The 22,465-nt window shown below is 37.9% G+C and overlaps 1 protein-coding gene across 1 annotated transcript in view; it reads left to right on the top strand.

The window, feature by feature from the left end:
* The window catches only part of LOC113083542 (protocadherin-9-like), an 85,860-nt gene that overhangs the window by 25,087 nt on the left and 38,308 nt on the right, over positions 1-22,465 (top strand). The window contains exon 2 of the mRNA XM_026254591.1: positions 2,143-2,344. Coding sequence (XP_026110376.1) covers positions 2,143-2,344 — 202 coding nt within the window. The remainder of the gene's footprint in view (positions 1-2,142; positions 2,345-22,465) is intronic.

Below are 22,465 nucleotides of genomic sequence, written 5' to 3'. Positions count from 1 at the left end.
TGCATCATATGACAGCATTTTGCTTATTCTTTTATTCATACAGAAAGTCTTGGTGTTACTGAAGTTTTTTTAGGAGTAGTTTTTATTCTGTGACTACTTTCTGTTGATTTCTCAGTTTTGAAAAATGCTTCTGAGGTGGCAGAAACACCAACTATAATGAACCTTCACAACTTTGCATTCAGCATGCCAACTGTTAGGATTTAGGTTTGTCAATCCACCAATAGCCCCAAAATGAAATGGTAAGCATTGTGGAGATTTTGTTTTTGGAAACACGTGTTCTTTATTAGCGCAAGGAATTTTATTTTCCTATTTATTTTTACAGCCATTCCTTTTCTCAAATCACAACACGACCTTTATTTGCGTATCATAGTGACAGAAGAGAAACATTCAAAAAAGGCTGGTTTAAATTCCCTAGAGCTCTTGAGCATGTGCTCATGATTAACTTTTGATTCTTCATTTCGTTTTGCAATGCTTTAAGAATATAAGGAAATATGTTCTGTGTGTTTTTAATTTCAACTGTATTTTCTTCAAGTATTAATAGAAAGCACATGGAGCAACTGATACTGATAACGCATGGATATATCTTAGGTATTTTTTTTTTCAGTCAAATATGAATACTCATATGAATGAAATACTCAAAGCCATGAAAAAACAAACACAATCACATCAGTACCATTGCTTTTTTTTTCTTTGCATTGAATTTGGCATTGTGAATTCAATTGCTTTGCTTTTCATTTTGGCCATAATAATGTCACTGGCTGTCCTAGGTATAAATATGAAAAAGCAAATAAACTGGTATTGGCATATTTGAGTCTAATGTGATATTAGATAAAGAAGAAGATAAAGGTGACCTGTTTTATAAGGACTTCTGTAGAATCTTCTTAACCGCCAGCAATTTAAGAGACCGCAAAAAGGTCACCTTACATACCGATTTCAGCCCTGAAGAGACAGAGGTTCTCCTCCTATGAACAAGAAAATCTACATAGTGTTCCCAGATCTGCCTGGTTAAAGCTACTTGATCCACATCCTCCTCCGCCGTCTAAATTGGGCCAGTGGTTCGAAAGCAGTGGAGCCTTGTGAAAAAGAATCACTAGTTTGCATGACTGTGGGCAGTCTCTATCAATCAGAAACACAATGCTCGGAGGGAGAAACTGAGGCTCTGATATTCTCCTGGAGGAGCAGCCGAGTAGAACCAGTGTCTCAAGTAGTGACGGAAATGATTTTATTAAAATGGATCAAATGATACTTTGCCGTTCTTGCTGGCAGTCATCTCATAACTGAAGTTTATGTTTATGTGATTTTGTTTATTCCTTGGAATGATACTCGGCAATATAATACATTTGGCACCAGCTACACCAAAAGAAAAAATAATATTTTTTATAGAATATTATAAAATACAATATAATAACCAACTACACTCTAGAAACCTTTTTTATTATGTTTTGTACAAACACAAGTCCAAAAAAGTTGGGACACTGTACAAATTGTGAATAAAAACAGAATGCAATGATGTGGAAGTTTCAGATGTCAATATTTTATTCAGAATACAACATAGATGACATATCAAATGTTTAAACTGAGAAAATGTATCATTTTATTTATTTGCTTTCTTATTTTGAAAACTGCCTGGTCCTCCCTATTTTATTTTATTGTATTTCTTCCTAACGTTTTTTATTGTATTTTATTGAATGATTTTGAATACTCAGAATATTTAATCAAGTTATAAAAAAAATATTTCAGTAGGACTATAATCAACCTGACTATATAAGTTATTCTAACAAAAGTCATTTCTAAGATTTAGGTCAACTATAAATAGTCACTAAACCGACTTGGTGAAATATATTTTCCTGTTCTTGCTTCGTTTTTATTTTCATATTTTCTGTTACTCCATTGGTAATACCAGTGATTGAAATATTACCCACTTCAACTTTAAGATAACATTTGTGTTTTCACTTTTTGCAGTGATTAAAATAAGACATTTGAAATGTTTTTCATTTTAAAATACAGCTGCAGGTCCAGAGCTGTGACTCTGGTACACAGGAACAAATATTCTAAAATGCAGTCTCCTGTTCCTTCCTGAAAGCCTGAAGCCACTGCCTTCTCAGCTTGACTGCTGTGTGTTTTTCTGTGTGTGTATTTTAGCAGACGCAACGGCGCGTGACCTTTCACCTCCCGGACGGCTCTCAGGAGAGCTGCAGTGACAGCGGGCTCGGAGAGCAGGAGCCCAATAGCGGTGCCAGCATCACCCAGCCTCTGCCCTTGGGCTTCCCTCAGGAAGAGTACTATGAACAGACCTCACCGAACAGCCGCACTGAGGGTGACGGCAACTCTGACCCCGAGTCCAGTAAGTACTGACTGCTGTCCTTTACCAGCACATTTTCAGCAGCTGAGCAGGCAAAAGGCAGAGGGATATCAACTGTGACCGCCTCCATGCTGCCTAGGCTGATACATTGCTAAGCAATGTTGTTATTTTACGTTTACACAGATTTTTAATTCATTATCTATGCAAATATTCAGATGACTATGTTTGACCATTATGTCACATATTCTCACACTATATGCATTACTGTTCAAAAGTTTGGGGTTGGTAAGATTTTTTTTTTTTTCTTATGCACAATGAGGCTGTGCATTTTTGATGAATAGTACAAAAGAACAATGTTTATTAGAAAATATTCTGTTACATTATGAATTATAATGTAAAAAAAAAACACCATCCTGACTCCAGACTTTTGAAATAGCGCTGGACGCAGCATCAGAAATGCAAAGTTTATAGCGTACATTGCTGCTCAGTGAACATTATGCTACCTTCTGCAATAGTGCTTTGCAGAACAAATAATGCTTGTTTAGGTTGAGTGTTAATTTGCTCAAGTTGTTATTGTTTAATGAGGCGCAAGAGCTGGTTAGTATTTACTGCTGCGCTACTCTATATTGCACAGCCTTTAGTATGACCGACTGGACTTTGTGAATGTAAGCTTAGTAGATCTTCTTCATCATGCTGCATAAAAGCAGTTATTGTGTTTGATTCTCACCATGACCCGGGGAGGTAAAGCCCTCATATCTCAAACACCGTAGGATGGTCCGGTGCGTCGGGCAGATCCTGTGATCAGCACAGATCTCTTCATCTCTTTCTGGCTTACACATCAATAATATGGCTGAAATACCATAATGTTATTCATGTTGTTTATGGCAAAACAACACTGAAAAAAAAAAAAAAAAAAAAAAAGCACATGAATAAAAATAAATTGGCTTGTGTACACCTTCAGATATCCTCTCTTTCTGGTCCATAAATGAGACAGTAGCGTCTCTGACTGAAGCACAAATGTCTTTCAGTTCTACACTGCAGCCGAGCTAGGACACTCACAGTGCTGTGTAAGAATGAATGCATTTCTTCAGCTCTACTCCCGCCAAACTATTTACACACACATGGTGGTCTTTGCTCTTAGATTAGCTTTTGTTGAACTGGCCTGCTCCCTCTGATAATGCAACGTGTTATCTCAAGCTGAGCCCTATCCTATAGTGTATATGCATTTAAATCCATATTTTTTACATTCATATATACTGGATGTCTGATAAACTGGACAGTATTGTTTTTCTATGCATACAAACACCTATCTCACATATACACGCATATCTCCATATAAAATGTTTTGACACCCTATTTTTACATTCTATATGTGTGTGTATACTGTATATATAAGAAGACATTCTTTTTTTTAGCGATCTGATTATGTAATTATTTTTAAATGAGCAGCATTTATCTAAAACAAAAACAATGTGACTATTAGGGTGACAGAATACTTAAATAATTAAGTATTGATTTACATTAAACACTAAGCTTATGAAATTAAACCCAAAAATTACAATTCTGTCATCATTCGCTCAGCCCCATGTCATTTCAAACCTCAAGACTTTGCAATACTGAATGCTAATTAGCAGATTTTTCAATTGTGGGTAAACTCTCTCTTAAGATAAGAGATAAGAGAGAGACAAAAAGAGTACCACACTGCTACTAAAAAAAAAATAATAATAATAATAATAATAATAATAACAATAAAAGTACTTTTTAGCTAGTAACTTCCCAGCTATGGTAGCAAGTAGCCATTGGCTTGCACAGTATTTACCCCCATTTTATGTAAGTCAATGGCTACTCTCAACTGTTCTTCTTTTGTGTTCAACAGAAAAAGAAACTCATACAGGTTTGGTGAGGATGAGTAACTGATGACAGAATTTACATTTTGGGGTGAACTGTCTCTCTAGGAATGAGTAGTAGTTTTGTTGTTGTTGTTGTCTTTATGTTTTAAGCTACATGTTACAGTCATATACAGGCTTAGGGCTATGTGCAGTTTAGTATATTATATTCCTGACATGCACTGGATGGTTTGTATACCACAAACTAATAATTCCATATCTGACTTTTTGGAATTTTTTGGTGTACTATTTTTTTATACACTGAGTGATCACAACAAGCTGGATAATGGGCTGATTCTGTGCATCATCCTGTAAAAAGAAACAAACAATAACACTAGTAGTGATTTGCATATGCTAAGTGATTGCTCTGTGGCTCATTAATATTCTGCGATGGATGCATCTCAGGCTTCATAAAATCAGCCTTGTAAATGGGAGCACGACATCCTTGTCATTTGGGAACTGGGTTAATTGGCAAAGTGGACACCTTTTTTGGCAATCCCCCACTACCCCCTCTATCTGGAGGCTAAAATGCTCTCAGGTAATTCAGACAGCAAATGATATATGAGAAATATGAGAGGGAATTCTGAAGTCAGTCTTCTTGTCGCACTGTTTCTTTTCACTTCAACTTCATCTGTGCAAGCAAACCATTCTTTGTACACAAAATCTATCATTTATTCTATTGTCAAAGCACAAGCTGAAAAAAACCTGAAAGCTTCCAAACTGACAGCCTCATGAATAAACATGAGCAATCCAACGCTGCTTAAAATGAGAAATACATCATGCACTTTCATCCCAAGATTATTTGCTGTTGTGCAAAAGCCAGATTGATAGAAATCATGTCATTTGTTCATAATCGGCAGAAGAGCAGTTCGAGATGGCATAAAGCAGAAGAGGAAAGGCTGACATCATCTCCTCAAGCGTGATGGGACCACCCAATGTGTGCTCATTGAGGATATAAGTCAACCATCTCATTCGGTCCCCATTTCCAAGCCCAAAAGTTCACTGATAAAAACTGTAGCCGTGGCTGAGAGTTCAAAAAGAGAGATAGATCCCCTCTCTGTTGACAGACTCTGAGACTGTGAGAGGAGTGCATCGGAGGCGTAGGGAGCCCAAGACGGATTAGATATGGTTTTATCAATGAGCAGCAGGCAGCTGTAGCTGTGGCAATCGCTTATCTTGTCGTCTCAATTTGAAAAGAGTGAGAACAAGAGAGAGAGATAGAGAGAGAGAGCAAGACGAAGGGGGATTGAGGAAAAGAACAGAGTACCGGTGGCAGACGCAGGGAAAAGGTGATGTGAAGCAAGTTTACGCACTGAAAGGTGGCATGGCAAGGTCTCGTGTGTCATTGCGATTTGAGTAATAGCTGTTGGAAAAGCAGAGGATATGGCATTCTTGCGACAATGTATTTCTCCGCTCCTTTTTAAAAACAGCGTCTTTATTAGACCGCCCGCTTTCGAAATAAAGTTCATGTGGCATTTATGTTACAGTTATTTATGAGGCAGGAGGTCGTTCGTTTTATGGCTCCCTTTTGCTTTGCCTCCTCAGGCTTTCTTTATCAAACGGTCACCAGTTTATTTGCTCATTTTTACCAAACTGTGCTCTGAGCAGCTCAAATTTGCCACAGCCTCTGGCCGATTGGCTAAAGACCCCAGTCTGCTGTTTGCCGAATTAGCATGGACGTTGTTGTATCTCTGCCACCACCCTGTGCTTCCATCCTCCCGAACAGCTGGCAGAGAGAAAAGGGAACTTCTCGTGCAATTAACATTTTTAAATCTTCGCTGTCTCTTCGGGCGGCCAACCCTTTGTACTTAACATCAAACAGTATTATGCATTAAAGTGTATGTTTGGGATCAGCGCCGCCGTGGAATCCAGGTGGTTACATATTAATGCAAAAAAGCAAACAAACGTAATCTTAAATACATTTTTTCTGGTTTTAACGAATCGTTTGGACGCAGTGTGTAAAATACAGTTATATTAAGCTTTGCCTTGAAAGTGTTGAGTCTAGTGTTTGTAAGGAGGTGGGTATTGCGCACTACAAAGCTAATTTGCCATAATGGTGTGCTCCGTGATTGCATGAGTCGCATTGTTTCCTTCCAAATAAGTCAGATTAATTACATAAGGGTTATTTATAGAGCTATAATCACGCAGCATTGCAGTGTGTGTTGATTTACATCCTTAATAACCCTCGCAGACGTTGGACTGGTGGAAACCTCGTAGCAATTGCATTATGTTTTGTATGGCCACCAGGTGACTAATGGAAAAGAACAGCTAATGAAGAAGCTTGTTTTTTTTTTTTTTTTTTTTGGAATATATTTTAAAAATGCAATTTATTTCTTTGAAATGTTCAGCATTATTCCTCCAGTCTTCAGTGTCACAGGATCCTTCAGAAATCATTCTAATATGCTGATTTGCTGCTTAAGAAACATTTATTACTATTATTATCAAATAGTAGTGCTGCTTATTTTTTGTGGAAACGGTGATATGTTTGTTTTGTGGATTTTTGATGAATGACAGTTTTAAAAGAAACAGCATTTGAAGTCGAAGCATTGTAAGATAAATGTATTTACAGTCACTTTTAAACAATAAAAAAAAATCTTCTTGAATAAAGTAATCATTCCTTTTACCTCACACTTTGGAAGTTTTAAAACTTTTGGTTGTGTAAAATAATTCATTACTGATATAGCTGCATTTCCCCCCATTGTTTTTAAACATATTTTTTAAGCGTATGCTTTCAGAAATATAACTTTTTGTTTTTGTTTTTTACCCCAAAATTCTGAATGGATGCTGATGTAATGCCACATTCATGGAATTTACTAAATATTCAACTTGAATCAGTGCCTTCATGAAGTAAATTTTCCTTTTGAATATGATTTTCTCATGCATCTACAGTAAAGTCTAACCGGTTTAGTCTCAGGGAGTCTCCATACTACCAGCTAATATTATTTTTATTTTTTTATTTTTTGCAGTGTCATTAGTAAAGTATTAGCCATTGAGAGAGATTTCCTGGTGTGTAGCATATGGCCTCATGTGACCAGCTTATGTCTTGCCTTTCTAAAATCTAATCTGGTGTCTAAAAAATATTTTCAAATAAACCAATCCATTTTATTCAGTCTAAATATAATAAGATTAGACTTTTAATAATGCCGATACGCTTTCAGCATAAGAGCTTCAATGTATACTTTCCCTAAGTGCTTTCATGGGTGTTTTTTGTCATTGTTTTCTCCTGCAGTGTTTAAAACTGAATCAAGCATGGACTTGGTTAAGCCTAAGAAATGAAATGCTCTCGCTCTCTTTCACTTTGGCAGAGCATAGCTGTTATTGCTGTTAGTGGTTTAACAGATGCTAGCTTGGCCTTTTCAGATAATCTCAAGCGGAGCATGTAAAACAATGCTATAAACATGGCACAAAGTGATGGGACGTTGTGTAAAATGCATTTTCATTAAATCAATTCAGGCTGCCTATTATTTTCTTCAGTCATTGGTAATGAATGTGTAGCTTAATTACACTACATTTTATTTTCCATTTCCCAATCAGAATCCACCCTGGAAACCTTTTACTCAAAATTGTGACTTTATATAGGTACATGAACTTCTTACAATCAAAAATAATTGCTTAACTACAGGCTACGTGTTTGAAACTGTTCAGCATTGCTTTTGTTTCAATTTTGAAATATGGTTTTAGTGTAAAAAAATGACATTGTGAAATAATATCTGCCTCAGATGAAAGCGTATGAATCAGTGACTGACTGCGAGTCCCTGGTTGATGTTGAGACATCCTGAAAAGCAAGCCGTTTTAGCTGTTGTCCCTTTTCATCATAATAGCAATACTCTGACTGATTTAAGCGTAATATCTCAGTCGGAGTTGTAATATGACACAACTGCATCAAAGCAATGCCTGTATTTCAACCATCATAGTAAGTCATCCCATCCCCGGCCCAGCATGCATGAAAGCTCGAGTCTAAAAGGAATAAAAACAGACGAGAAATGAAACGACTGGGCTGAAAAAGCTTTTTTTTTTTGCTTGCATGCTTGTTAAAGACCTTCCACGGGACACCAGTAATCATATTGGGATGGTCACTTGAACCAAACCGTATTTGCAAAGTTGGCTTCTCTCAAGCTAAACAAATAACTGATTTTGTGCTGCAGGGTTTTGGAACCTATTTCCAGCTGCTGCATTAAGACCGAGTTAAATTAAACCAGCGGCAGGACGAATGTACACATTTTTAGTATTCTCATGCCAGTTTTGCCCTTATTTCTTTTCTGTCTTTGCCTGTTTCATGTCTGGCCCTGGTCAGGTGGGATTTGATTGGTTTCATCTGTTTATCTGTCATAGCCAAGAGGGTTTTAGGGGAAGAATTGACTCTTTGAGCTGATATTGAGGGGAACCTGTTTAGTCTACTTCAAATGCCATTGACAGTTGTCTTGGGGAGACAATGTATTGATCTGGAAAGTCAAGTCAAAGTACTAAAATCTCCTTTGTTTCCCAGGAAGAGTTAGGAATGTGTCATACAAGAAAGCTCCAGGACAGTGTATTAAGTGTTGTGCTGCTGGGGATTGAGCCGAAAATAAATAAATAAATGAATTTATTTTTAATGTTAATTTAAAAGAATGCAGCTGTTCATTGTTAATTAATGTTTGCTCATAATGCCTGTTCATTTCTACAACTTAAAATGTTAATATGTATTAGAAAAATATTGGAAATGAGAACAATAACTTTTATATATTCATTTAGTTGGTTTTGGTTTCACACACTCAGGGCCCTATTTTAACGATCTGAAACGCAAGTGTCAAAGCGCGAAGCGCAATTAAGTTTGTGGGCGGGTCTCGGCGCTGTTGCTATTTTCCCGGCGGGATCAATGGCTCATGCGCCCGGCGCAAATCTAAAATGGGTTGGTCTGAAGCAGCTTCATTATTCATAGGTGTGGTTTGGGCGTAACGTGAAATAAACCAATCAGAGCGTCATCCAACATTCCCTTTAAAAGCAGGTGCGCAAGTTCCATTATGGATTACTATTATTATGGCGTATTTACCAGGCGCATGCCAGGAGCGGTTCACAGCCGAGGAGACTGATGTTCTTGTAAGAGCAGTGAAAGACAGAGAAGGTGTGTTGTATGGGGATGGGAGAATAATTAGCCTGAATAATTTGTAAGCTAGATTTATGCCTATTTTTTTCACATCTTCGTGGCACACCACAATGATTTCCGTCATCTCATGTGTTAATATTTTTTTTAGTGTAACAATTTATGATTTGCAAAAATAACTGTCGCATCTGTGTAGATTACACGAGCAAAGTGTATGCGCGTTGTGCACGCTATACATTATGGTCAAGCATGCGCCCTTAAAATAGCATAATGAACAACGCGCAACGCGCCACTGACTTTAGACTAGGTTTTTTCTGGTCAGTGGCGCAATTGTTTAATGGAACAGCAAAATAGCACCAGGGATTGTTTGCGCCGGAACACGCCTCCCTTTTTTGCGCTGAACCGCCCAGGGAGCGCAAGTTCATTCACTAGTTTAGCGACGTGCTTCTGTGGAGGGAAAAGCGCGCTTTGCGCAGGTGCAAAATAGGAATGACACATGCGTCGGTGTACAAAGTCAGTTGCGCTGGGTGCAAGATAGGGCCCTCATTCTGTTTGTAGACTCATTTGAAGTGTTTTCTGAATGAAAACTGACTGTGGAACTCTCTGACTGGGATTTCAAAGGCTCTGACAATTAAAACAGCTATTCGGCGCTTGTTAATATGTTCAGTAAGTCTCATGTCTGATTTGGAGGATGGATCAGTAGCTGTCACGTTTGATTGCATCTCTGGATAAAATATTCTGAACTCTGTGGGGGAACTTCAAACACCCAGCTCAAAAGCACTTGCTATTATTAATATTATTATTATATAAAATACTTGTTTATATTTTTCATACCATTTTAAATTCATATAATAAATAATAATACAATAAATAAAATAATTATAGCATGTTCAGCGATTTATATTTTCATAACCAAACTAAAACCAAAAGTTTCCCATCTTGGGACTGAGGAGGTCCTTGGACCGGGTGTTTATTCATCCGTGATAGTCATGACCAGTAACAGGCTGCAAAGGCACTTCTGTTCATGACACTTTGAGGCTTCATCATCTAAATGTCATTGTGATTACGTTTCTCCCAATTGGCATGATTTCAGTGGCCACTATCATATGTGGTTTCCAGAGAGATATGTACTGTAGAGCAGCTCATTATCAAAGCATTAAAATGCCTGTATGTTTGTCTTGGATGCACATACATTTTTCATGCTCTTGGTTCACTTTGTGAACAGAACCAGACTGCAGACTCCAGTTCCATCAATCAAATGCATTTTGTTAGAAGTCTATCATCCCTCAGAAACACTTGCCTCTTTGACGTCTACAGAATCCAGCGTGCTTGATTTGACATGGTGCAAGGGATAGGTACAAACAGTCAGATGCAACAAGAAAACACAGAAAAAAACTGAAAAATTTATATGTTGATGTTTTATTAAATGCCATTTGTTGCCAATAGTTTGACAAGAATTTGTTTTCTCTTATACAACAGTAAATCCTAAAAACCTCGGGTTTTGAACAGAACTGTCGCATGGAGACTAAATGTGAGCTTCAGATATTGGTTGCATGTGTGATTAGATTATGTTCCACTTAATCTTAATTTGTATTCATTTAATTTATTTGTCTAGCAACATGAATAGACCGTGCAGTCTTTTTTTATTTTTCCATTTAAGGTAATTTGTTTAAACCACTCAAAATAAGAGTTTTTATTATATTATTTATATATGACATTTCAACAAAATTATGCCTGATTTCTTACCGGCATCTAATGTTAGGGCTGTTGTGTCTACACAGAGAACTGGGTCTCTAAAATATGCCACGGCGAATTGATTAAAATGCATGTCCACACCTCTTTCTCATTTTTCTTATGCAGACAGTGCCAAGGATAAAGATGGGCCTCAGATAGGATTATTGACCGAAATAAACGAGCGTCAATATTCTTTTAAAACTAAACAGACTCAGCATCTTAGGGGGTTGTATTTTTGGTGACAGTAACTTTATTAACCCGTGACATTTTATTTTTAAATTTTTTTGGTGTCAGGTTAATAAACCACTGAACCCATTTAGTATTAGTGCAAATCACATATTGCATATTCATGAAACCAAACATCTGTAAATTCTTCTGTAAACTAGGGCATTCAGTCGATGAGACATCTGGGCTATTTAAGATTGATATTTTGAGAGGAGACCTTACCTATTGTTATATCAAAGCAAAATGTAGCTCACTCTATTTCCAATTTATCAACAAGAGGAGTGAAACACGGCTAATATGAGACCGATCGAATGTGAATAAGTGATCGTTTTTAGCTCCCAGTCCTTTATCTTCACACGCGTCTGTAGAATGTAATCCAGGCGTGTGTGCGTGTGCATGCAGGAACCGGATTACCTGGTGGCACCCTGTGGTCCGGTGATCAATGTGAGCTCTGATTCTTTGATAAATTGGTATTCTCAAACAAACGGATGACTTCAGAAAGAGCTCGGGGCCAGTAACACAGACAGATGGAGTGTGGGAACAAGAGAGCTTTGCTGAGTGGAAGAAAAAGGATTTCATTCGGGACACATGGAGGATGGATTAGACTTGCCCTGGCAGGAAGTGTTTGGGCTAACAAAATATGACAGGAGCTTTTGAGGGCTTGACACTGAACATGGAGGCCTGGCAGAGGCGTAGCTAGCGCACAGAAGAGCTGATGCATTCATCACATTTGCCATGGTCAAGTTCACAGGTCATGATGCTGCTACCCAGCATCTGTGGGACCTCCAGGCAGCGGAGCACCAGGAGGGTCAAGCAGTTGCCTGCCACTTTGCGCCGTCTGCGTCGAGGAGAGCCACCAAAGTGCACCTCCAGCTGCTGTGCCGACCGGCCACCAGTGTCCCTGTGCCCTGATTCTTCTGCGCACCTGCTTGGTTGCATTGATTTGCTCTCATTCCAGGCAGTCCTAAGTCCCAGGGGTTTCAGCTGTTCAGCATCTGTCACGCCGTGCAAAGTTTTCCATGTTGAATCAGATACTGTGTATGAATCTTTATTTACCATGTTCCTGCTCTCTAGTTAAAAGAAGACAGTCCTTGTTGGTGTTCTCTGATTACATTTCATCATGCTACCATGGGTCCAAACACTGCGATTTAATTAAGATCTACAGTATGGAATTATGCACGTCATTTGCTGTGGGTGTAAAACACTAGCATTATATCTGAGCCATAATTTCAAACTTTACTGTAAAAAAAAAAAAAAGAAGAAGAAGAAAGAAAATGAGATTGCAAATATTAATAATAATAATTATACATTCACAACCTTTCAAGCATTATATGTTTATTTATATTATTTATGGTACATGTAAATTAATATACCAAAAATATTCTACATTTTATTTTATAACATACAGATAGCAGCCATCATTAGGTGGATGACATTATTCAACACCAAATTTGAGTTTTCCATATTTTATTTTATTTTATTTTATTTTATTTTATTTTATTTTATTTTATTTTATTTATCATCTTTCCTTTCTAATAATAAAATAAAAATAATATTGTGTGTGTGTGTGTGTGTGTGTGTAAGTGTGTGCGTGTGCATGAAAAAAAAGGAAAGAAAGATTTTTAAATTTTACTTAATAATACAGATTTTCAATATGATCATAAAAATCACAAAAAATCATATTTCTTCTGCTTTTTAATGTAATTTATCATTCATATTTCATTTAAAAGTTAAACCTATAGTGTTTCCATTATATATAGTAAAATGTCTACTGGTAAACAACTTCTAGTCCGATTTCCAAAGCGGGTCTGCAGCGGTTTTAACAGAGGCACGGTGTGTGTCCTTGATTGTGTAGCTGGCTTAACTAGTCGGTCACAGCGGGAGGCAGATGTTGTCTTGCGGCATGGCCGTTCTCCTCTGCCACTTTGATGTCTGATGTCACTGTGCATGCAGGTGCACTGCTCTTCTGGGTTAACTCTCTCACTCTCTCCCGGTCTCTCTCTCTCATGCCCGTGGTCAAAGCTGCAAGTGTCACACCAGGGGATATGCCCATTTTAGAGTCAGTGAGCTGTAATAATTGATGATCAGACCTGCTGTCAGTGTAAAAATGCAACTCCAAACGAGGCACGGCGTACTAATCCACACACACACAGGAAACTGAAGCACAGAAGCACAGTTGCAAACGAAGGTATGACGAGAGGGCCAGGCGTGAGGACAGCAGAGGCACAATTGCACCAGCTGATGAGGGTTTTGTCCTTGAAATTGTAGATTTGCATTCTAATGACGAGAGATGCTCTACTGATAATACACGGCTTGATGCGCTTCAGCTCGTAGATCTCTTTTACACCTCCACACTCTACAGTTGCAGTTAATTATGCATGTCTTTGTAGAGACACCGTGTCTCCAATGGCAACCCGCAGGTAGAACCCATAAAGCAGGCCCCGTGTTTATCCAGTGAATGCCCAAGCCCTTATTTTCAGAGAAATGTTCCTGCTCCATATTGCTGTCTCACACGGCCGTGAAGAGGGTTTCATAAGTTAATAATGAGAGAACCTGAAGGAGCAAAAAAAAACACAAGCCAGCTGAGATTCATATGGGTAATGCAACATCTTCCGCGGCACAGACGCCACCGAGCCGGGCTGATTTTTCAGCAAGACGCATTATGCCGCGTTATGGTTCTGCTTAGTGCTAAATCAAAACACACGTTTTTCAAACCAGCCTGTCCTGTGACTAATCGTCCTATTAAGATCTCTAGTAGGCATTTCATTATGCCAAAGGTATTTTACATTTATAATTCTTAACGAACACGGTGTACAAGGTGTATCTAATTATGCATTTTACACTCCATTTCTTAACAACATCGGTAAACACTCTTAAGCATGGGAACTGGATTGCATACTTGGATCCCGGTGTGATGGTGCACACCTGTTCTTCCCGTCTGAGAAATACTGGGTAGCGGAGCAGAGCGTCTGATTATAGCTGCCTGCGCCGAACGGTGGGAGATGCTTTTAATCATTCTCAGGAGTTTCGCGTCTCTACCTTTCTGCAGGGCTGCCTGGGTATGCGTGGTCGCTTTGTGACGAACAGCCTTTTGCTTTTTAGAATGATTATTCCCATTATTCCTCAACTTAACTGCCCATAGCCACACACTCCCTGAGTCACTTCCATCTGTTTTACCTTTCGGAGCATCTGTCATGGCTTGCAGGGACATCCACCTCTCGAGTCGGAGCGACAGGAGGACATCTGTCCCAACAGACAGCCAATCAGGATGCAGCGACCGTTCTGTTAACCCTCCACTGGGCCCCGCGCCACGCTCGCGAGCATTCGACACGCTGCATCCAAGCAAATTGCATTCCTCAGTGAAGTTAGTGTTTCTAATTCCTCACTCACAGCCAGTTGTGCCGACAGATAATTTGATAAGGGCTGTCATAATGGTGTTGGCGAATCCTGATAAATGTGTCTAATGTGGCTGTGAGTACGAGCTGGAAAAAGAATACCCAGGATTTCCTGATGAGAAGTGCGAGCCAGGAAGACAAATGGATAATGCTGGTGTTCCTCGCTTTCAAGTTACCAGAATGAGTGTTTGTCCTGTGGCACATTTAGAAGCTTCACTGTATGTTTTAATGTGGTTTATTATAAAAATCAGTCACACAGATAGCTACACCAATTCACTTTCTATATTCTCCTACACAATGTCACTACATCACCTCCCCCTCTTCTGTTTGTGTACAATATAGTGGGTATTCATTAGAATGTCTTAACAGTGATGCATTTCTCTTCCAATATACTTTTTTTTTTTCTCACACATAAAATAGTCATGACATTTGCCCGTCAATATGCTCTTTCTTAAAGGGGTAGTTCATCCATTCTGCCATCATTTACTCACCTTCATATAGGAGCCAAGTAATGGTCATTATTTTCCTTGCAGTGACAGTGAATGAGAGGTTTCAAGCTTTAAAAAGGATGCTAAATATATTTTTTAAAAGTGTCCATTTGATGGCGTGCTATATTTAATGTCATTTGATGTTGGCTGTTGTTCAATAACAATCTTCCCCTTTAGCTTACTCTTAACTTTTATTTTAAAAATGTAAAAGATTTATTTAAACAGCGATTCATCAGATTTTTGAATGAGTCATTCAGACTGGTTTTGTGAACTGAATCAAAAGATTCATTTGAAAAGATCCAGCTCGAATGATTAATTCAGAAATGATATGCTCTTTACACATAAACATTATAATTGGTGGGGTGGGGCTTATATTCTACCAATTTCTCATACAAAATTATCATCGGGCTAAAAAAAACAAATAGGGATATAAATAAATAAAAATCACCTTCTTGGTTTCACAAGTTGTCTATGGATTGATGGAGGAAAGAGGTCTGGGACGACAAGAGGGTGTCGGAAATTGCATTTTTGCATGAACTGTTCTTTGCACTTTGTGCCCTAAGTCTTTTCATGCTGAGGATGATTTCTCAGAATGGGGCAGTTTGGGAAACTGACCAAGTACTGACCTATGAATGCACAAATCCACGGGTCTTCCATTCTTCCCCATCTACTTATGGTTTAATCTGTGTCAGATTTTCCCCTTCTGTTAAAATATGCCGTCTGTGGCTGCCAGTCTCTGTGAGACTCTCTGCTTAATCCTCATGAATACATGACTTTGTGCGCATGAATAAATAAAAAGCTGCTCGGCGGGTAATTGAGGTGCCGTGCCACTAACAAACGGGGACACAATTTGTAAATGAGATACTCCCACATCTAGCTCGACGATGATTTATATCAAATTAAACCATTTACTAAAATCATGCAAGAGGGCTTGGAAACAGTCTCCTCCTAGCACTTTTTCCCCAGAAACAGCAATTGTGAATTGTCCTTCAACTGCACTGTATTGCTCTCAGTTGGTTAACCCTACATAGATAGAAATTTGATTTCTGGATCTTTTCATTTGCTTTTCCATTTACTTGTTTGTTATATGCTTCAGTCTCATATCTTTATGTTAATGACAGACCCCTGGCTGTGCTGCAGCCCATATGGCCTAGTGAAAGTGGTGCCTCTGGTCTAATTTCACACACAATAATAAAGCTATGATTGCTATGATTTCTTCAACTGAAAACATCATTACAGTCATGTACTTCTTACTACTACCCATGCTTTTTAACAGCCATTCTGTCATAGCTCACCTACTATTCGATTTGATAGTGTATTTGTATATATTATAGCAATACAATAAACACATGTTGAGAATTGAAAAGATCATACAGGATTGGCCATCAGACAATAAGGGGCAAATTCATTTAACCATCATGGCACATTGTTTTGCCCAGTTGTGGTGTTCCCTGATTTGTTTAATTCCTTTAGTACAGAGGTCTTCAAGAACGGGTGCCTATATATATATATATATATATATATATATATATATATATATATATATATATATATATATATATATATATATATATATATATATATATATATATATATATATATCCACAAAATATGGCTTTTCTTACTGTTGCATTCTGCTTTCTAAAGGCAAGTTGATCACAGTAAATACACAAAATATTTATTTTTCTATTTAGCAAAGATGCCTTCATTTGATTAGAAAGACATTTATAATGTAAGAAACAATTTCTATTTCAAATAAATGCTGCTTTTCAACTTTCTATTCACCAAAGAAGAAGAAAAGAAAGAAAAAAATTGTTTCAGTCGTTTCCACAAAACATTAAGCAGCACAACTGATTTCATATCAGCATATAATAGAAGTGTTTTTGAAGAATGTTGCTGAACATTCTGAATAAATTATAGTTTAAAATACTTTAGAAAACAGAAAACTATTATTAGAAATTACATTATACAATATTACTGTTTTGCTGTAATTTTGTAAATGCAGCCCAAGTGAGAAAAACTAAACAAAAAATCATCGTAACCCAAAACTTTTTGGAAACAATGGCCACAAATAGTTAATTCATAGTGAATTCCCTTTTGGGGTTAATGGTTGCATCAGAAATGTTTCAGAACTAATCAGTCTAAGAAAGCATTACACTTGAAAAAATATATAACATTCGCTCTGAACGTTTTTTTAAAACACCTCTGTTCCGTTCCATTGACTCGTAGGAAGGTCATTAAACGCAATAATGTCCTACAATTTGCCTTAGCCTTTGTTGTGTTGCACTGTGTACTAAAAAGAAGCATAATGAGAAAACAGTTGATGAGCCAGACATCCTCTCTTTTGCCTTTGGGAGACCTCAAGGCAACAAAGGAAGTGCTAACTCCAGATAAACCTAACACTGCTATGTAAGGCAGATAACAGGTTTAACCTAAAGCAAAATGCCTTATCTTTGGGAAAACACACCTGTAGTTAGCAGTGAAATGTTTAAAGTGTTGCTACAAGTACATTTAGGGTTGAGAGTAGCAGTGGCAACGTGCCCATTGCCAGAATGCAATAAATAAATGATTTCGAGTCGAGGGAGAAGCACGCTGTGTCTCTGATGTGATTTGAAACAGTGACATCTTGTCATCGAGGTGAAATATCAGCCGGTCAGTGGGTACCTTGAATGCACAACAGAGCTGCTTTGGCACGGGATTATGTCTCGGGAAATGTTTTCCATTAAAGGCGCAAATATTCATTCGGCTTGGCGTCATTAAACAAAGAGGGAATGTGGTGTAACACGTTGGTAAAAGTGCATGGGATATCACAGGATACTCCTCGCTTACAGCTTTGTGCCCAGTGTCACCAAAATCTACACACAGCGAGAAACCCTGATAACTCTGCACGCTTCAGGGCTGGAGAACAATAGCGAGGCAGGGGAGACAATATGAACCTTGTCAACTCTTATGTGTTTAAATGACCAGAGGATGAAATAATCAAAGCTAAATATAAAAGCATATCACCTTGTCGCTGTCAGCCACCACTCTTCTACACATTTTGTAGTGTTCAATATCCCACAAAAGCAACTCTTGAAGAAAGCAGCATTGATTTCACAGGTCCTGTTGCATCCTCGTGCCCTTGTGCCTAGTGCTTGACCCACTTATTTTCTCATCTTTCCTGGCTGCCTCATGAGGGTTATGCTTGCCTACTGCTTTTCCCATTACAAAGTGGACGCCTGCCAAGTATCCTGTACGGCCTCTCTCTGAATGAGTTAGGTGATACCAGCTCAGTTAGTCAACATCATAAATCACCAGATAAATTGACACATGTGCCACGGGAGAACCGATCCTTGAAGGAAGCTGAAGACCACACGCAGTTACAGAACCTCACGATCATCACAGCGGCGAATAAATATTGACAAAGCATTAAGTTAAGATATAGCATCAAGCGTGGCATTTAGCCCATCTCAAGTGGATTGTGCGATGGCCGCCTCTTCTTATGCATATGGGTATTTTAGGCTCCTCACTGCAGTAATGCATCACATCCGTCCGCTTCTTTTGTTTAACAATGTTCTAATTTCATATAAGCACATGATTTACGTGTCAAGATTATCCATGAGTTGCTCTAGGTCAGATTCCCTTGCTTTCTTATTCCAATAAAAATAAAACACAAAAGGTGATTCTTAATTGTCTAGAAACGGCCCATTAGAGCGATTACCTGTCTGCAAATAAATGCAGTTCTCTGGGCTCTGGAACTTCCCAAAGCTCATTTCCCATCGTATGGAGACTCTTTGGAATGGTGTGAGATTTTGTCTAGAGCACAATAACCCACTTAAATCTGTTGTTGTTTTATAGGCATGTTACATAGTTATGGCTTAAATTGTTGTGCAATGAAGACACAAGTAACAAGACAACAGTGTTTTTAAAACTAATATGCTTTGTACATTAAAAGAAAATGCATTAAAATGCATTAAAAAGTTTGGTAAAACATACCTCTTCCTCCTTGACAGCATTTAAGATAGAATGCTAAGTCCCTCTGAAGGCTGCAGATGAATTTGTTAAAGGACCGAAGACTGGCTTAGGGCAAGAGAGATTCCTTTATATATTCCTTGATTATCTCTTCTAAGCTGTGTCCTTTCTGGACATTCAAGAGGATGGGTTTGACTGGCACAGAGGAGACATGGATTTTCATATCTCTTTTCATTGTGGAAGCAAAAGGGCCCTATAAAGGCAGTTTAGAGTTGTAAATGCAAACATCTCAGAAAGTTATGCAAGTGATTGAACTGACTTGAATTGGTATGCAAATAGTAAGGCTGCCAATCAACTGAAAATTGTAATCAAATTCATTACTTCATTATTATACTTGGTTTAATTATTCATATTAATCACAGTTAATTCCATGTAGAGGTATTTGCTGGGGAAAAGCCTGAAATGAAGATTGATTCATTCATTTATTCATTGTTGGGGTAGATGAATAATCATTGAATGAATATTAGAGAAAAAATTTTTTTTCTAATGCTTGTTCAGTAATAAAACGTCAAAAAAAGTATTAGATTTTAAAAAAAAATGTTTCTAATGCTTGTTCAGTAATAAAACATCAAAAAACATTATTGGGGCCAGTAATGTTTTTTTTTTTTTTTTTTTTTAATCAAGGATGTATTCAATTTATCAAAAGTGACCAAAAAATACGTTTATAATGAACAAAAATATTATATTTAAGCACTAGCACTAGCCAAGCTCATTGGCTGCCGATGTGAAAAGAAACCAATCAATGCCGTGTGAGTTATGATGTGATTATTACTAAGCCATCTAGCCTTTAATGACAGAACTTTGTATTTAAACAGTTGTTTTGCAATTGTAATAATATCTCACAATATTACTGTTTTTGCTGTATTTTTGACCAAGACATAAGTCTTCTTAAAAATAAAAAACAAATCTTTAAAACTCTTACCAACACTGTAAATAGTGAAAGAATATAAAAGATTAAATTTAAAATCAAAAGACAGTTTACAGCAGTTACAGAGAGAGAAACCAATTTGTTGTGTATGGCTCTCATGGAGAGGTCAATGTAGGGGTGTAATAGGGCAGGAGTATGGGATAATTATTGTATGAATGTACGCCTTTCTTGAGTACTTCACAGAAAGCAAACCCATTTGCCTTCCCACAGTGATCACGATGCTTTTCATCCACACAGTATCAAAACATGTTTGAAGGCTCATATTCTGAAGAGGCCATTTGCGAAGAAGCAATATACATATAATAATCAACTTAAAGAAACATTCTCAAACTCTGCTCAAAGTGTGTGTAGCAATCTTAAAAGTGATGATTCTTTGTATTGCGCTTGTGAAATCCTTTCTCTGTGATCTATTCATTGCAATGGGATTTGCATTTGTATTTGAGCAGGATTCCAGTAAAGAGTATGATCGCTCGCTTTGCTGGTTAAATGTTTAAAGAAGACATGCAATTTGAGTTGGTGCCGAGCTCATCAATATGAAATTGGTGTAGATCTGAGAGGGGGAAAAAAAACAGAATGAGACAGCCTGACACACCTCCCTTCCAAATCCAGCCTCAATCCATTTTCCGAATCCTTCACCTGTCAAGATTAGAAATTGTGTGAAGACAAAACTTCTTACATGGATCTTAGCTTGCCTTTGAACGTGACGTCTGTAAAGGAGAGCGGCGGGAAGAAAAATAAGTGTTCATCTATGCTATGATGTCATGCTTCCTATTTTTATTCTACTGAGCATATGCATGTAATGAAAAGTTCAAAAATGGCAACCAAAATTTTTTCGTACTTTATGTATACCCTGACGCTCAAAAAATCCATTGGTTTGAGTAGCGCAAAATAAATTAGTAAAGTCAAATTATTTAGAATATTTAATGTTATTTAGAGTATTTAGAACATTCTTTTGCTTTTTTTCATTAAGCTGCGATTTCTATTTTCCAGCATAATTTTCTATGGCACTCAAAAGGGAGAGTAAATGCTAAAAATGAAAAGTTACGTAAGGTTTGTGTGTGTGTGTGCGTGCATGCGTGCATGTGTGTGTGTGTGTGTGCATGCGCGCACATGCATGTTGCCAACTTATTTGGGTTAACAGTGTAGAGATAAATCAAACTGGGCCTGCTCTGACTCTGAAGGGGTTAAAATTAATAGTTTTGTATTTCGCAACTTACTTTATGAAAGTGACTTATTCCATTTGTGTGCTTTAGAAATGTGGTCTTTTGCATAGATATGAGGGTAACTGTTCAAAGAAATCCATTTCGATCACTGTCGTGTCCGGTAAAATTAGCATTCTAAGATATGAGTCTCCGCTATTAGTATGGATACATTGCATCTGCACTTATAAAAGACAATTTGTTCTGAATTGAAACTTGATATCCCTTACAGTCCCACAAAACTAGATGAAAATGCATTCATTTTTGGCATACGCAGAGCATATTGTCCTATTCCCTATGGAATTCAGCATATAAACTAGTTAGGCTACACTGTTACAATATGCATTTTTATTTATTGACGGAATACATAATACCTCAGCCATTCAGTTTAGGTGGAAATGCCTTGCTTGATAAAATACATGTTTGTGACACATCCATTTAATTTCAATTGCTTTTCATGCATTTTCCCAGGAAAACACACACTTAGTTAAGATTTGTAGACACTCCTCGTAAGAAATTTCAGTCACAGCAAATCATGGTGCGCAATTGTCCTGAGGGTTGAACCTCATGCATAATTCTTGTCAAATGCTAATGACCACCTGATAGTTAAAAGCAGTTATAAAAGAAATGGCAGAGTGAAAAAGCCATACAGTATACTGTTGTTTTATAACGGTGTTATGTGTCATTGTAGTTTTGATGACATCAATCACCAATTAGTTATAGTTCTGCTTGAGCGCAGCAGGGTAAGCACAAATCAAATGTCAGCATCCGCTAGTAATTTCTAAAGACTGTCAAAGGCCAGCGCAGTCTCATCAAGTCCTACGGGAGATTAAAGGCATATGGCAGAGGACGGAGACGAGACATCCGTTGTGTTGACAGATTTCATCGCGAGTGACTTTCGCAGACCTACAAGGCACTCGTATCGGGCTATCATGCCCTCTGTGAACAATAAGAGTGATGAATCTGCCGTTACGGGCTTTCATGATGCCACTGAGGCCAATCTATGGGAACAGCCGTTAAAATAACACACCACACGACTGGGCCTTTTTAACAAGCTCCGAGACACGAGTTGTGGAGGGGTTGTCCAAGCTGTACATTTGAGTCTAAAAACCATACATCCTGCTGCTCCTCGCTGACCTCGCTGACCTCCACCAGAGCACTGTCCCACTCCAACACAACATGATCATCAGTCCTTCTCATTTAATAAATTACATATA

This window comes from Carassius auratus, unplaced genomic scaffold (genome assembly GCF_003368295.1).
Source record: "Carassius auratus strain Wakin unplaced genomic scaffold, ASM336829v1 scaf_tig00038676, whole genome shotgun sequence".
Lineage (NCBI taxonomy): Eukaryota > Metazoa > Chordata > Actinopteri > Cypriniformes > Cyprinidae > Carassius > Carassius auratus.
Note: the sequence above shows the minus strand (reverse complement) of the source record. Positions and strands in the feature narration are given on the sequence as shown.